The 18,214-nt window shown below is 41.7% G+C and overlaps 1 protein-coding gene across 4 annotated transcripts in view; it reads left to right on the forward strand.

Moving 5' to 3' along the window:
• LOC140735558 (protein tweety homolog 3-like) overlaps nucleotides 1-18,214 on the forward strand; it is a 182,396-nt gene that overhangs the window by 74,000 nt on the left and 90,182 nt on the right. For all 4 annotated transcript variants that reach the window (XM_073060747.1, XM_073060748.1, XM_073060749.1 and 1 more), the window contains exon 3: nucleotides 10,097-10,208. In XM_073060747.1, the coding sequence (XP_072916848.1) occupies nucleotides 10,097-10,208 (112 nt within the window). The remainder of the gene's footprint in view (nucleotides 1-10,096; nucleotides 10,209-18,214) is intronic.

Below are 18,214 nucleotides of genomic sequence, written 5' to 3' on the forward strand. Positions count from 1 at the left end.
TTATCTATTGCACCCCCAATCTTGGTGACATCTGCAAATGCCCTGTTCCAGTTTACCATGTGATCTTCCAAATCGTTGATGTAGATGACAAACAGCAAAGGATTTGATCCCTACGGCACATCACTATTCACAGGTCTGCAGTCAGAGAGAGAATCATCTGCATCCACTTTCTGGCTTCTAAACCAATTTACCACCTCATCGTGAATGCCAAGGGACTGAATCTTTTTGACCAATCTCCCATGTGGGACCTTGTCAAAGGCCTTGCTAAAGTTTATGTAAACAACATCCACTGACTTATCTTCATCAACTTTCCTGATAACTTCCACAAAGCTCTGATTGTTTAGACATGACTTGCTATGCACAAAGCTACGTTGACTGACCTTAATTCATCCTTGTATATCCAAATATTTACCAATCTGGCCCCTTGGAATACCTTCCAATAACTTTCCACTACTGATACCAGGCCCACTGGCCATAATTTCCTGGCTTACTCTTAGAGTCTTTCTTAAACAATAGAACAACATAGGCTACTCTTCAATTCTCAGGCACCTCGCTTGTGGCTAAGGATGTTTTAAGTATCTCTGCTAGGAATCCTGTAATTTCTGTACTTACCTCCCCCAGGGAGCAACTTGTCAGGCCATGGTTATTTATCCACCCTAATTTGCCTCAGGACAACAAACACCACCTCCTCTGTAATCTGTACAGAGTCCATGACCTGGCTTCTGCATTTTCCATTTTCCTCACATCTGTAGACTGTACTGATCTCCCAAGTGTAAACATAAAAACAAATCCATTTAAAATCTCCCCCATCTCTTCCATGCATGGATTACTACACTTCCTTGCTATCCTTTTGCTCTTAATATATCTGTAGAAACAGTTAGGATTCTCCTTCACTTTGCTAGAACAACCTCGTGTATTATTTTACACCCCCCCCCCCCCCACCCCGGATTTCCTCAAGTGTTGTGCATTTCCTTTAATTTTCTTTATTGAGATACAGCATGCAGTAGGCCCCTTTGGCCCTTCGTTCCATGCCGCCTGGCAATCCCCCAATTTAATCCTTGCCTAATGATGGGACGATTTACAATGACCAATTAACCTAGCAACCGGTGTGTCTTTGGACTGTGGGTGGAAACCGGAGTACCCGGAGGAAACCCACGCAGTCACAGGGAGAATGCACAGACTCCTTACAGGCAGCAGCGGGAATTGAACCAGAGTCGCTTGTACTGTAAAACGTTGTGCTAACTACTATGCTACTGTGCCACCCAAGTACTCATTTGTTCCTGCCTGCTTATACCTGCTAGGCACCTCCTTCGTTTTCTTAGCAGGGCCTCAATATCCCTTGAAGCCCTAGATTGCCTAAACTTAGTTATCCTTGCCTTTTATTCTGACTGGAACATACAAACTTTAGACTCTCAGAATTTCACTTTTGAGGACCTCCCACTTACCAAGTACAACTTTGCCAGGAAACAGGCTGTCTCAATCCACACTTGCCAGATCCTTTCCGATATCATCAAAATTGGCCTTCCTCCAATTTGGAATTTCAACCGGAGGACTAGACCTATCCTTTTCCCTTCTTCCATAAGTGAAACTAATAGCATTATGATCATTGGATCCAAAGTGTTCCTCTACTGCGACCTCTCTAAAAATTAGCTCCTCTAGATCCTGTGCACTGTTGTGTGGTCTATAATATAATCCCATTAATATGGTTATAACCTTTCTTACTTCACAGTTCTACCTATAAAGCCTCACTGGACGAGCTCTCTCGTCTGCCTTGACTGAGCATTGCTGTGACATTTTTTTTCTGACTAGTAATGCCACCGCTTTCCCTTTAATTCCACCCCCACCACTCTGTATCACATGTAATACAATAGAACCCCAGTGCACTGAGCTGCCAGACCTTCCCCTCCTGCAACCAAGTCTCACAAATGGCTACATAGTCATAATTTCATGTGCTGATCCATGCCCAAAGCATATCTGCCCTTCCTACAATACTCCTTTGAAATGTATGCAGCTCGGAACATTAATAATCCTACCATTAAAAACCATCTTTCTCCACAACTACTCCACTATCTGTTCTGGTGCTGTGGTTCCCATCCCTCTGTGACACTAGTTAACCCCCCCCCCCAATATTGCATTAGCAACATCTGTAATAGGTTTCTACATCTGTTGAAATTCACAAGAGTCCTTGGTAACATACCAGATCCGCTTAACTCCAAAAGTAGAACCACTGTGTGCTGATTGCATCAGTGTGTTGGGTGCACGATAAATCCTTTGAGATGTTGTTGCCCAGGGCTTGAAGCTGCTCAGTTTTTCCATCAGTGGTGACCTCTGAATGAGGACTGATGTACATACGTCCTCCCAGCTTCCTCATCCTGAAGTCCACAGTCAGTTCCTTGGTCTTGCTGATGTTGACTGTGAGGTTTTTGTTGTGACAGTACTCAACCAGTTGATTTGTGTCTCCTGTACACACCATTGCCCCCTGAAATTCTACCAACAAGTGTTGACAAAAACAAACTTGTAGATATGTTTGAGCTGTGCCTAGTTGCACAGTTACAAATGAAGAACGAGTAGGGCTAAGTACACTTCGTTGTGGTGATAGCCATTAAGCAAGAGATGTTGTTATTGATCCGCACTGACTGTGCTTTCCTGATAAGGAAGTCAAGGATCCAGTTGCAGAAGGAGGTACAGAGGCCCAAGTTTTGGAGTTTGTTGATTTGTACTGTAGATATGATGGTGTTGAATACCAAGCTGTTTTATCGATTACAGCAGCCTGATGTATGTTTTGTTAATTACCCTTGAGCCTGGTGGTGTGCGCTTTCAGTCTTTTGTATCTTCTGGCTCATGGGGAGGGGGTGGGAGAGAATGTCTGGATGGGTCCTTGATTATAGTGGCTGCTTTACTAAGGCAGTGCAGACAGTCCATGGAGGGGCAGCATCTTGTGCTGATTTGGAGTAGTCATGCAGTGCTTAACATGTTGCTGATTTCCTTTTTTTGAACTTATTAAACTTCTGATTATCTTGCGCCAACAGAGATAGCTCTTTACCAAGATGAATTTAATACGAGTGAGTGACTCTGAATCGGAGGCGTTTGGCCAAAGTTAAACAATGCAGATGTAATGAAAGGGGGCATTTTGTCTGACTGCCAGAGCAGTTTGCTGGTTACTGTGAGGGTCTATTCGATCCCTCGGAAAACTTCTACCAAAGAGGGTCCTCATCCCTCATTCGATATCCCCGCATCCATCACGGTGTATTAGCTTAGAAGAACTGTCTGTTGCACTGCTAACAATTATTTCATCCTCCAGTTGTTTCCAGTACACTTGTGCACTGGAAATGACATTAAACAATCGTGAATCTTGAACAATAAATAACTGGGGCACTGGTTAAAGCCCCTAGGCATCTGCCCGCCTAAATCACACGCACCACATACGTCCATGCAGACTTGTCCACATATATGCAAGTCTAATCATGCATCCACTTGCACACTCACCTCGTGTACTCATACGTATTCGCACCGCATACATCAAATGCAGTTCCCCTCACACCCCATAAATCTATTCTTGAACATAGCTACGGAAGAAATGTGGCAAATGTTCAGGGGATTTTTGCGTGGGATTCTGAGTAGGTACGTTCCAACGAGACATGGAAAGGATGGTAGGGTACAAGATCCGTGGTGCACAAAGGCCGTTGTAAATCTAGTCAAGAAGAAAAGCAGAGCTTACGAAAAGTTCAAAAAAAAGGTGGTAATAGGAATCTAGAAGATTATAAGGCTAGAAGGAAGGAGGTCAAGAATGAAATTAGGAGAGCCAGAAGGGGCCGTGAGACAGCCTTTGCAGACAGGATTACGGAAAACCCCCAAGGCATTCAACAAGTACATGAAGAGCAAGAGGATAAGACATGAGAGAATAGGACCAATTAAGTGTGACATTGCAAAAGTGTGTATAGAACGGGAGGAAATAGCAGAGGTACTTAATGAATACTTTGCTTCAATATTCACTACGGAAAAGGATCTTGGCGATTGTAAGGATGACTTGCAGTGGACTGAAAAGCTTGAGAATGTAGATATTAAGGAAAAGGATGTGCTAGAGCTTTTGGAAAGCATCGAGTTGGATAAGTCACCGGGACCGGATGGGATGTACCCCAGGCTACTGTGGGAAGCGAGGGAGGAGATTGCTGAGCCTCTGGCAATGATCTTTACATCATCAATGAGGATGGGAGAAGTTCTGGAGGATTGGAGGGTTGAAGATATTGTTCCCTTATTTAAGAAAGGGAGTAGGGATAGCCCAGGAAATTATAGGCTAGTGAGTCTTACTTCAGTGGTTGCTAAGTTGATGGAGAAGATCCTGAGAGGCAAGATTTATGAACATTTGGAGAGGTATAATATGATTAGGAATAGTCAGCATGGCTTTGTCAAAGGCACGTTGTGCCTTACAAGCCTGATTGAATTTTTTTGAGGATGTGACTAAACACATTGATGAAGTTAGAGCCGTAAATGTAGTGTATATGGATTTTAGCAAGGCATTTGATAAGGTACCTCATGCAAGGCTTATTGAGAAAGTAAGGAGGCATGGGATCCAAGGGGACATTGCTTTGTGGATCCAGAACTGGCTTGTCCACAGAAGGCAAAGAACGGTTGTAATCGGGTCATATTCTGCATGGAGACCGGTGATTAGTGGTGTGCCTCGGATCTGTTCTGGGGACCCCCCACTCTTTGTGATTTTTATAAATGACCTGGATGAGGAAGTGGAGGGGTGGGTTAGTAAATTTACTGATGACGCAAAGGTGAGGGGTTGTTGTGGATAGCGTGGAGGGCTGTCAGAGGTTGCAGCGGGACATTGATAGGATGCAAAACTAGGCTGAGAAGTGGCAGATGGAGTTCAACCCAGATAAGTGTGAGGTGGTTCATTTTGGTAGGTCAAATATGATGGCAGAATATAGCATTAATGGTAAGACTCTTGGCAGTGTGGAGGATCAGAGGGATCTTGAGGTCCGAGTCCATAGGAGACTCAAAGCTGTTACGCAGGTTGACTTTGTGATTAAGAAGGCATGTGGTGCATTGGCCTTCATCAATCATGGGATTGAGTTTAAGAACCGAGAGGCAATGTTGCAGCTATATAGGACCCTGGGCAGACCCCACTTGGAGTACCGTGCTCAGTTCTGGTGGCTTCACTACAGGAAGGACGTGGAAACCATAGAAAGGGTGCAGAGGAGATTTACAAGAATGTTGCCTGGATTGGGGAGCATGCCTAATGAGAATAGGTTGAGTGAACTCGGCCTGTTCTCCTTGGAGTGACAGAGGATGAGAGGTGACCTGATAGAGGTGTACAAGATAATGAGAGGCATTGATTGTATGGATAGTCAGAGACTTTTCCCCAGGGCTGAAATGGCTAGCACGAGAGGACGCAGTTTTAAGGTGTTTGGAAGTAGGTACAGAGGAGATGTCAGGGGTAAGTTTTTTTTACTCTGAGTCGTGAGTGCGTGGAATGGGCTGCTGGCGGCTGCGGTGGGGGTGGAAATGATAGGGTCTTTTAAGAGACTCCTGGATGGCTACATGGAGCTTAGAAAAAGAGTGCAATGGGTAAAGCCTAGGTAGTTCTAAGGTAAGGACATGTTCGGCACAGCTTTTGTGGGTGGAAGGGCCTGTATTGTGCTGTAGGTTTTCTTTGTTTCTATATTTCTATATCTATACCCCAGAAATCATTTGGACTGAAACATTTGGATTATGCTTGTAGCACTTTGCAATTTTTTGGAATCTTCAATATGCAATTTAGATGAAAATGAAGATGAATAAAGAAAAGGAGTCAATATTTCTCAGTTATGTGCACATTCCAACAGATTTTTATCTGAAGTGTGCAATTCTTCAAGTTTTTCTTAAAGAATTTTTGAGAGGTTCTTGATTTGTCAGGGTGGCAAAGGTTATGGAGAGAAGGCAGGAGAATGCAATTGAGAATGATGATAAATCAGCCATGATGTAATGGCAGAACGAACTTGATGGGTTGAATGGAGTGGAATTTGGACAATGTCTTGTTTGTTTTTGTACCGTAGATTCCGGACTACAGAGCGCACCTGATTATTAGCCGCAGGCTCTAATTTTAGAAATAAAATCATTTTTTTAATTGTAAAGGCCGCACCGGATTTTAGGCCGCACCGCTACTTTTAAATATACATACGTATCGGTAACACAAATTACGTTGCATATACTTTTTTACTGAACAGCACGAACAACATTCCAATATCTCCTAGCGACTGGTAAAAATATATATATTGCAGCCTACCAGGAAAAGTTATTGATCGACTTTAACTTAAAAGCAGCGTTTTCGATCGGGTCTAATCGGGTCTGACGCTTGCGCAATGCGATCGGGTCTAATCGGGTCTGACGCTTGCGCATTGCGATCGGGTCTAATCGGGTCTGACACGCTTGCGCAATGCGATCGGGTCTAATCGGGTCTGACGCTTGCGCAATGCGATCGGGTCTAATCGGGTCTGACGCTTGCGCATTGCGATCGGGTCTAATCGGGTCTGACGCTTGCGCAATGCGCTCGGGTCTAATCGGGTCTGACGCTTGCGCATTGCGATCGGGTCTAATCGGGTCTGACACGCTTGCGCAATGCGATCGGGTCTAATCGGGTCTGACGCTTGCGCAATGCGATCGGGTCTAATCGGGTCTGACGCTTGCGCATTGCGATCGGGTCTAATCGGGTCTGACGCTTGCGCAATGCGCTCGGGTCTAATCGGGTCTGACGCTTGCGCATTGCGATCGGGTCTAATCGGGTCTGACGCTTGCGCATTGCGATCGGGTCTAATCGGGTCTGACGCTTGCGCAATGCGCTCGGGTCTAATCGGGTCTGACGCTTGCGCATTGCGATCGGGTCTAATCGGGTCTGACGCGCTCGGGTCTTGCTTCGAGTATTTTCCATGTTGATGAGGGTGAGTACAAATGACTGATTTACAATAATTTAATTGTGAAAGTGCGCTTGATTTATCGTACAATTTCATTGGACCTCTGTGAACTACTCATCAATTTTATTGGTCTACTGTTACGAGGCAAAATGTTTACGAGGCGGCATGAAAAAAAAACCATGTATTAGCCGCTCTGGATTATAGGCCGCAGAGTTCAAAGCTGTTCAAAATGTGGGAAAAAAGTAGCGGCTTATAATCCGGAATCTACGGTAATTGTTTGGCAAAAGAGCAAATGAGTGTTGCTTTACAGCTCATCAGGTATTTTAACTCTCTTTGCAAATTAGCCATAAAAGCTTGTATCCAATTAATGGACAAAGTACAAAATTATGATTTTCATTGGAGTTGCTTCATCTGACACCCACATTGAACAGCCACTTAAAATTGCTTGGATTTTTAGGACAGAAAACTTAACGATAAATTTTATTTCAATGTGCAAGTAAAATTATTGGAACTGTTCCATATGATGAAGCTGGGTTTAAAAACTTGTAGATTTTGAATTAACTACTATTAATTTTTTGGAAATACAGTGAATGGTATGGAACAATTAGATCTAATTGAAATACATCCATAAATTTACTGGACTATTGAGAACAAGATTGTTGATGAGATAAAATGATTGTCATTATTTTGGATTTAACATCTGTCTGCAATTGCTTATAATCTATTTTCAGAACAACTATTTGGAATCCAAACATTAGTTATATACCTTGTCTACATGGAAGTCAAGTAATATTTGTTGGAAATTTTAAATTTTAAAAAGCCCTGTTATTTTTCCTAATGGACAGGAAAATTGAATTAAGTTTTGTTATTGGTGAGATATAGTCATTTATAGATGCCATTTGATCTGTGCCTAGCCACACATTCATGGGTATAAAGAGAGTAGAGCAGTGGGTTAAGCATACATCCCTGAGGTGCACCAGGTGATTGTCAACAAAGTGGAGATGTTATTACCAATCCACAGAGATTGTAGTTTTCCGGTTAGGAATTTGAGGATCCAGTTGCAGAAAGAGGTATAGAGGCCCAGGTTCTGTAGCTTTTTGAGCGGGTCTACAGGAATGATGCTGTTAAACACTGAGCTATAGACATTGAGAATCATACATTTAAATTGGAGTACAATGAAATGATGCTAATACCAACAATACATTCAAAATGTTTGTGAGTTAGTTGTTTGAATGTTTAATATTAGTAGATGGCTAAAGTCCAAGCATACCTTCTTAACTCTTCTTTGTGGTGGCGTGTTGGGGAGGAAGCATTAAGAAGAGGGACGCCTCACGTCTTAATAAGCTGGTAAGGAAGGCGGGCTCTGTCGTGGGCAAAGTACTGGAGAGTTTAACATTGGAAGCTGAGCGAAGGGCGCTGAGTAGGCTACGGTCAATTATGGATAACTCTGAACATCCTCTACATAGCACCATCCAGAGACAGAGAAGCAGTTTCAGCGACAGGTTACTATCGATACAATGCTCCTCAGACAGGATGAAGAGGTCAATACTCCCCAATGCCATTAGGCTTTACAATTCTACCGCCAGGACTTAAGAACTTTTTAAAAGCTATTATTAATGCTTTTTGAGATAGTGATTTAGATGCATATCATATTTTTTACTGAGTTAAGTATTGTATGTAATTAGTTTTGCTACAACAAGTGTATGGGACATTGGAAAAAAAGTTGAATTTCCCCATGGGGATGAATAAAGTATCTATCTATCTATCTATCTATCTAACTAGAGATATTCCCAAACAATTGTACAATTCTCACAAAGGTAGTTCTGATTTTAAAGAATAATGCATTGAAGCCATTTAGTAATGCTTGGAAAATGACACTGAGGAGGTAGTAATAAGGAACAAAGAAATGGCAAACAACCTGAATAAGTATTTTTTGAGTCTTCACTGTGGAAGACACCAGCAACATGCCAGACATTCACAAGTCAGTGATACTGCAGGAAAGATACCAGTATGAACAGATGATTGGCTCAGTGATACAAGGCAGAATGAAAGTAAAAGATGCCTTTGCTGCTGGTTGGTTGCTGGTGACTAGTGGTGTAGCCCAAAGGGTTGGTATTGGGTCTGCTACTTTTCATGTTATATGTCAGTGATCTGGAAGAAAGAATTGCTAGCTTTGTGGCTAAGTTTGCAGATGATACAAAGATAGGTGGAGGAGCAGGTTGTGTTTAGAAAGCAGGGAATCTGCAGAAGGTCAACGTTGGACAGATTAGGAGAATGGGTGAAGAAGTGACAAACGGAATACAGCATAAGGAAGTGTATGATCATGTACTTTGTTATCAGGAATAAAGGCGTAAACTATTCTCTAAATTGAGAGAAAATTCAGAAATCATATGTGCAAAGGGAATTGGGAGTCCTTGTGCAGGATTCCCTAAATGTTAACTTGCTGGTTGATTGGGTAGTAAAGAAGGCAAATGACCTGATAGCATTTATTTCAAGCTGACTAGAATACAAAAGCAAGGATGTAATGCTGAGGCTTTATAGGGCATTGATTAGACCACATTTGGAGTATTGTGAGCAGTTTTTGGTCCCATATGTAAGGAAGGATGTATGTTGTGCTCGCATTGGAGAGAGTCCAGAGAGATTTAAAAGATTAATTCGAGGAATGAAAGGGTTAATATGAGGAGGCTTTGATGGCTCAGGACCTATACCTTGGAGTTTAGAAGGATGGGTGGCGTTGGGGTGGGGATCTCATTGAAACCTAGCCTGTGGAAAGGCCTCAATAGAGTGGATGTGGAGAGTTGTTTCTTCTTGTGGACGAGTCTAGGATCAGAGGATGCAGCTTCAGCATAGGAGGATGCCCCTTTAGAACAGACATGAGGAATTTCTTCTCCCAGAGGGTGCTGAATCTGTGGAATTCATTGCCACAGACAGCTGGGAAGGCCAAGTCATTGGGTATATTTAAAGCAGAGGTTGATATGTTCTTGATTAGTAAGGACATTGAGGAATATGGGGAGAAGGCAGGAAAATGGATTGACAGGGGAAATAAATCAGCCATGATTGAATTGCAAGACTGACTCGATGGACTGAGCAGCCTAATTCTGCTCTTATGTTGTTTTCATCATAACTTTGAAATATTGCAAGTAGCAATAATTATGTCTAATTGAAATGTTTCCTAATGATGGAATATCTGGTTTTATCAGTGCAGGGATTGCTGTCGGTTTCTATGGTAATGGAGAAACTAGTGATGGAATCTTCAGGCTTGCCTATTCAATGAGGCATGCAAACCGCACCATAACAGGAGTCGAGTACCTGGTAAGTCATTATTTCTGGAGTTGAGTGAGTAAACAAACCAGTCTTTAAGAAAACCCCACTGTTTCCAGTAACACACACCCGAAGATCAAAATGTAGTTCTCTTGTATTCATTGTGTTTTTGCAGATTGTAATCTATTTCAAACCATTCCTGAAGTACATTGAGCTTGAAGTATGCAGGTTCCATAAGACCTTAAGATACAAGAGTATAATTAGTCCTTCCAGCTAATCAAGTCTGCTCAGCCAGTCAGTCATGGTTACCACAGAGTGGTGAGTGCTGCCAGAGGTGTTGGTAGAGGCAGCTACTTTAGGGATGTTTAAGAGGGTTGGCGATAGGCACATGGATGAAAGAAAACTGGAGGGTAATGTGAGAGTCGGGTTAGATTGATCTTAGAGAAGGATAAAAGGTCGGTGCAACTTCATGGACTGAAGGGTCTGTGCTGTGCTGTTCTTTGTCAACATTGCATTTGCCTTCTTTACTACTGACTCAACCTGCAAGTTAACCTGTAGGGAATCCTGCACAAGGACTTACAGGTACATTTGCAGCTCTGATTTCTTAATCCTCTCCCTGTTGAGAAAGTAATCTGCACCTTTATTTTTTCCAGCAAAGGGCATGACCATGCACTTCCCAATGGTTTACCCCTTTTTGCCACTTCTTTGCCCATTCTCCCAACCTGTCCAAGTCCTTCTGCAGGCTCCCTGCTTCCTCAACACCTTTTGCCCCTCAACCTATCTTTGTATCATCCACAATTACATCATCAAGATCATCAACATAGAATGTGAAAAGTAGCGGAACCAACACTGTCCTCTGAGGAACACCATTAGTCACCGGCAGCCAACCACAAAAAGCCCTCTTTATTCCCACTCTGTCTCTTGCCGGCCAGCTTGTCTTTTATCCATGCTAGTATATTTTGTGTAATACAACTGGCTGTTACCTTGTTTAGCAGCCTCATGTGTGGCACCTTGTCAAAGGCCTTCTGAAAATCCAAGTAAACAACATCTTCTGACTCCTTCTCTATCCTGCCTGTTATTTCCTCAAAGAATTTAAACAGATTTGTGAGGCAGAACTATGCAGACTTTGGTCTATTTTATCAAAAGCTTTCAGGTACCGAGAAACCTCATCCTTAATTATGGGCTCTAAAATCTTACCAACCATTGAAGTCCAACTAACTGGCCTATAATATCTTGTCTTTTGCCTCCCTCCCTTCTTATTGAATATAATGACAGTTGTGATTTTCAAGTTCTCTGGAACCATTCCTGACTAGTGACTCTAGAAAGGTCATCACTGAGGCCTCCACAATCTCTTTAGGTACCTCTTTCCAAGCCATGGTGTGCAGTCCATCTTGTACAGGTGTTCCATTTCACTTCAGATCTTTCAGCTTCCCAAGTACCTTTTCCATAGTAATAGGATACACTCATTTCTGCCCGCTGGCTCTCAAATTTCTGGCATGTTGCCTGTGTCTTCCACAGTGAAGACTGGTATAAAATACTTATTCAGTTCCTCCACCATTTCTCCATTTCTTTGTTCCTTATTTCTAGTTTAGCATTATTTCCAGCAGTCTAGTGTCCACTCTTGCTCTCTTTTACTCTATACATCTGAAGAAAAAGTTTGCTGTCATCTTTTACATTCTGCATTGAGCCTTTTAACTTGAGAGTGTGCAGAGGAGATTTACCAGGATGCAATCTGTATTAGTGAATGTGGTTTATGAGAAAAGTTTGAGCTAGGGTTTTTCTCTTTGGAGTGAAGGAGGATGAGAAGTGACTTGATGGAGATCTATAAGATGTTAAGAGGTATAGGTAGATTATACCTACATGTAGGGATAGACTATGCCATTGCCTTTTAAAAGGTGAGGGCATAATTTTAAGCTGACTTGAGAAAAGTATAGGGTGGATGATAGAGGCAGGTCTTTTCTTTTTAAGTATAAGTCATGGAATGAACTGCTAGGGGTGGTGGTAGAGGCAGATTCATGAGGGGCATTTAAAATGCCCTTGGGTAGGCACATGGATGAAAGAAAAATGGATGGCTGTGGAAGGGTTAGATTGATCTTGGATAGGTTAAAAAGTTGTCTCAACCTTTGTGTCTGAAGGGCCTGTATTGTTTCATGTTGCCTAATTTACCTTTGTATTTTGTCTTTTCTGCTCTCACCGCTTTTTAAGTTGCCTACTGTTGGCTTGTTTTTTTTTAAGAGCTTCCCAATCCTCTAGCTCCTACTATTTTTGTAGTGTAGTGTGCCCTCTCTTTCTTATGCTAGCTTTGGCTTTCCTGTCAGCCAAGGTTATCTCATCATCCCTTTTAGAATGCTGCTGTTTCTTTAGGTTGAATTGTTCGTCCCTTGAATTCTCAGAAACTCCTGCCATTGTTGCTCTCTACTGTCATTCTTGCCTGAATCACCTTCCAATCAAATTTGGCCTGCTTCTCTCTCTTGCCTCTAGTTACCTTTTAGTCAGTTGCAGTACTGATGCATGCAATTTTAGTGCCTCCCAATTCATCTGATTTTTTACTTTAGATTTTTTAATTAAAGCAGCTGGAAGTATTGTTACAGGACTACCTAATGTTAAAATCTTGTATTTATAAAGATTCCTCCTATCCAGTTGATTTGATCATGATGTAAAAAAGTTAAGGAAATGCAAAAATGAAGAGGATTTACAGTACTAACACCATGATAGTTCACCAATGTGACATTCAAACAATTAATTTCAGCTCCAATGCTACAATGTTGGATGTAGTTGACACCTATAATGCTGTATTAAATGTGGCAATTTTGATACACTCTCTCGCTTATTACATCAGGTGCAGTTTTTTTTGTTTAGCAGTTTCAGCATATTTTGTTAATTTATAAAATATTGTTTCGGATGCTAGAGTCCTTTCTAACTGAAGAACAGATTAAATTGAATTAGAAAGGAATTCATATCAGTAATGCAGAGGAGAAATCCAAATCAATAATGACCTGAATGAAGGTATGAGAAAGTGATGAAGGGGCACTGAATATCCTATGGGTCACAGCTTGGTTCCTGCTTACATTGGATTTTAATGCATTGTCTATGCTGTGAAATTTCCCTAGTAGATCATTCAAAAAGGCAATAATGGCAAAATGTTATGGCTGACTGTCCTCAAGTAAATTAATTCCCTTGGTCTTGGATTTTACATAAATGAATTATACACAGTGATGCATTTTATTTTGCTAATGCTATATTTTCCCATCTGTTTTTCCTCATCCACCTTCATGAAAAAGAAATTCTCTCTCAATAATGTTCTGTACTGTAACCATTCTATCATTGCTTTATTTTATAGCTTATGCTGTGGCCAGTTAAACCATAAAACTGAGTATCCACATCCAAATTAACAACAAAATAAATGCTCTAATTGTTTGTCAATCTCCTTACCACAAATCTTCATATTCAGGGATATGTGAGGTCATGTCTGAAACTAAGGGTTTCTGGTTTCTGGTTATCTTCCATTTACACTCTGTCCTCATTCAGGGTTTGTCCTGAAACGTTAACCATCCTTTTACTTCCACATATGTTGCCTGACCTGTGGAATTCTTCGAACAGTTTATTTTTTAGTTTCCGATTCCAGCATCTGCAATCTCTTGTCTCCAACTAAACTGTCGAGTGTTGAGCAGGTAAAGAGATTTTACAGCTGGTCTTGAACAATGAGACTAAAGGAATTAATTAACTCCTGTAAAGGACTCTTTGGGGACGAGTGATCATAATCTGATTAACTTTGCATTCAGTATGAGTGTAAAAGCAAGTCATAAGCCAGAGTCTTAAATTCTGAGAACATGCATGTAGATAAGAACACACAAAATGCTGGAGGAACTTCTGCATTTCAGGCTGAGTTCTATGGAGAGGAATAAACAGTCGAAGTTTTGGGCTGGGTCCCTTCATCAGGGACTTCTACTTTATGTACACAAGGTAGTGGGGCATGGGGGCCAGGATTAGACAGGAAGAATAATTTTCATTAAGTTTATTACAATTCTTTGAGGCATTTTTTGTGTGTTGGTCTGGATATGCAGCATCTGCAGAATCTCTTGTTTATGTTCATAAGAATGTTTATCAAATTGGATAAAGAAGATGAGGTATTTTTTAAAAAATGGTAATTAACCAGTGGCTGACAATGCTCAATAAATATGCATTCCACTGAAAATAAGAGATCCAGAGGAAAATATTATTTTATGTACAATAAAAGTGATTAAGCTTGATGTTAGATGGAAAGCTAAGGCTTTAAGTTGTAAAGAATAGTAGTAGTTGTAGTAACCCTGAAATTGGAGAACTTTTAACAACTAGCTCATGTTGATTAAAAATTGATAGAAAATGAGAACAAGTTAATGAGAAGTGACTATATAATATCTTAAAATTAGTAATGTGAATATGTTTATTAGACGAAGAATCAAGGTATGCAGCAATGAGGAAAGTTATGGAGGAAAGACATATTTTGTATCTCAACAGTAAAGAATTGAGTGCATAATAAAAATAGTAATTAACCAGGTGGTGGTGGGGAGAGCTTAAAATGATACCACTGGAGGAAAAAAGTACAAGGGAATCTAAAGGAATAGAGATTTCTGAGATCCTGATGGACTGCATCCCAAAGTGGAGGTATTGTTGCATTGTACTTGATGCATTGTTGGTATCTTCTGATATTTCAATGGAATAGAAAGGAACAAATATAACACCTAGTATTTTGGGCTGAGTTTGGGAATGGGACAGCATAAGTCATGGGCAGGTTAACTGGACATCAGCAGTTCAGAAAATGCTGGAATACATTTTAAGGTAGTAAAAACAGCATTTGGAGAAAAAACATGATTAGACACCTCCAAGAGGACCACAACCTTGTCGTTGGGTTTAGAGGCTTGCATGCCTCAATGACCTGGAGAGTTATGTTGGCTGGAGTCAGGGCTTTATGCTTTGGCTCTTGGTAGGGTCATCCATGCCAAGCAGGTCAAAGGAATGAGGACGGACTGAGAGTGATCCATTGGTCCTCCAGATTCAGGGTTTTACCTCACAGCTAACAAGCCTGATTGATCAAACAAAGTTGTTGAAGAAACAGCGGTGGAGAATCCTTCTACATCTGAGTGCGACGGTATTCCTGAGTCTCCACCCAGGACTTGTGTGACTGATAGGAGTGAAAATCGGGAGGAAGCTACTGACAGGATGAAGGAAGCCCTGAGCACCGCCAGAGATGGAGGACCTTCACTGCTGTCCGAAGTGCCAGCGGTGGAACAGGCAGTAACACAGTATTAGATAGGAGGAATAATTTTCAATAGAATTGTTACAATTCTTTGGGGCTATAATCATATTATCGAAAAAGATGCCATTAGGATAGAGTGTATTTAGATTTCCAGAGTGAGTGACTGCACAAGGATTAATGGAATTGCGTATGGAAAAAATGTTGGTTAACATTTTTGTTGGACTAAACGTAATACAGATGAGTTTTCTTTCCCAAGTTAGTTGCAGTTGTATGTGTCTCTCTGATATCAGCAGTCCGTTTTGGAGCTGTATGATCTACTTGTATATTGTTCCATCTAACTAAGTTATTAATGTGTCCACGTTTTCTGCTGATATAAAATAAAAAGAAAAGTAAAGAATGAATAGGTGACAAGAAGTGGTGATGTTATGCAAGTGGGCAAAAGATGGTAAATGGAACATGATGAGGAAAATTAATATGTTATTCACTCAGTAGGAAAGCAGATTATTTAGATTTTGTGAGACTGTTTAATGCTGGTGCCGCATCTACTCGGGATGCTTTCTGAGTAATGCAGTTGCAAAACAAATGTATTGGTCTTTATTATAAGGGGGAAGCTTTTCCACAGTTATACAGGGGTTTTCACAGTTCACAACGATACAAGGCTTAATGTTGATTTCAGATTCAGAAATTATGACTTGCACAACCCATGTCCAGATCAATAATATTAAAGTCTGTTCCAAGCCTTATAGGCTCATCAGGCTGGTCTTATGCTGGTTTCCGTGGCGTGAAGGGGAACACGGTCCCTGTTATGGTGACGGGAGGATGGGGTGAGGGCCAAAGTGCGGGAAATTGAGGAGATGTGAGTGAAGGCATTATTGATGACGGCAGAAGGGAAACCACGATTCTTAAAAAAAGAGGACATTTGAGATGTCCTGGAATGGAAAGCCTCATCCTGGGAGCAGATACAGCGGAGACGGAGGAACTGGGAATAGGGAATAGCATTTTTACATTTGGCAGGGTGGGAAGAGATATAGTGGAGGTAGTTATGGGAGTCAGTGGGTTTATAGAGGATGTCAGTGGACAGTCTGTCTCCAGAGATGGAGGTCGAGAGATCGAGAAAGGGGAGAGAAGTGTCCGAGATGGACCAAGTGAATTTGAGGGCTGGGTGAAAGTTAGAGGCAAAGTCGATGAAATTGACGAGCTCAGTATGGGTGCAGGAAGCAGCAGCAATGTAGTCGTCAAAGCTGTTGACCTGTTGTGTCATTAGGCAAACTGGAGTGGATTTGACTTGCTCATCAGGCAGGAGTAGATGTGTCTCATCACCGAGCTCTGCAAACACTTAATCACAGTGAATATAAGTGCTACTGAACAATATTCATTGAGGCAGGTTACCATGTTCTCCCTGGACACCAGTAAAATTGAAAGCTGCTTGAAGCAGGTGGGTATCTCAGACTGCTGCATTAAGAGTCTAAAGGTATCAGTGAATACTGCAGCCAGTTGATCAGCGCAGGTTTTCAGTACTCAGCCAGATGCCCTGTTTGCACCAGATACTTTCTGTGGGCACACCCTCTGGGAGGATGCTTTCATGTTGCCCTCAGAGTCACGTGGTCACCTGGGGCTATGAGAGTTCATGAAGGTGCCTCCATGTTTTGTTGGGTAAAGCGAGCTTATCTGGGAGTAAAACTTTGTCATAGATGTTGCTTACTTGTAGGAGGTGATAGCATTAAGTCCTGTCACAGCTGCCAGTCTGTGATTCCAGTTTGGTCTGAAATTGCCATTTTACATGTGAGATAGCTTTCTGGAAGTCGTACCTAGTTTCTTGTACTTGGTCGCCAATTTCCTATTGAAATTGCCCTTCCTTCAATTAATTAAATTTTGCTATGTCTTTTCTATAATTTACATAATCACTGTTTACTAAGTGAACCCCGACCAAAGTATGACCGACACGAGAAAATCTGCAGATGCTGGAAAACCGAGCAACACATACAAAACCAGTGCACAGGACCGAAAGAAGCTGCAGAGGGCTGTAAATCTAGTCTGCTCCGTCTTGGTACTAGCCTACAAAGTACCAGGTCATCTTTAGGGAGCAGTGTTTCAGAAAGACTGCGTCCATTATTAAGGCCCTCCAGCACCGAGGGCATGCCCTTTTCTCACCGGTAGTATCAGGTAGGAGGTACAGAAGCCTCAAGGCACACACTCAGCAATTCAGGAGCAGCTTCTTCCCCTCTGCCATCCAGTTCCTAAATGGACGTTGAAGCCTTGGACACCATCTCACTTTTTAAAATTTCTGTTTTTGCACATTTTAAAAAATCTATTCAATATATGTAATTGATTCACTTGTTTATTTATTAGAAACATAGAAAACCTGCAGCACAATACAGGCCTTTCGGCCCACAAAATTGTGCGGAACATGTCCCTACCTCAGAAATTACTAGGCTTACCAATAGCCCTCTATCTAAGCTCCATGTACCTATCCAAAAGTCTCCTAAAAGACCCTATCGTATCTGCCTCCACCACCGTTGCCAGCAGCCCATTCCACTCACTCACCACTCTCTGAGTAAAAAACTTACCCCTGACATCTCCTCTGTACCTACTCGCTGGCATCTTAAACCTGTGTCCTCTTGTGGCAACCATTTCAGCCCTGGGAAAAAGCCTCTGACTATCCACATGATCAATGCCTCTCATCATCTTATACACCTCTATCAATTCACCTCTGGTCCTCCATCGCTCCAAAGAGAAAAGACCAAGTTCACTCAACCTATTCTCATAAGGCATGCAAAATGTGAAATCCCCTCGCTCATCTCTGTGTTCTGCCTCTCCACAT

Source organism: Hemitrygon akajei, chromosome 11 (genome assembly GCF_048418815.1).
Source record: "Hemitrygon akajei chromosome 11, sHemAka1.3, whole genome shotgun sequence".
NCBI classification, from domain to species: domain Eukaryota; kingdom Metazoa; phylum Chordata; class Chondrichthyes; order Myliobatiformes; family Dasyatidae; genus Hemitrygon; species Hemitrygon akajei.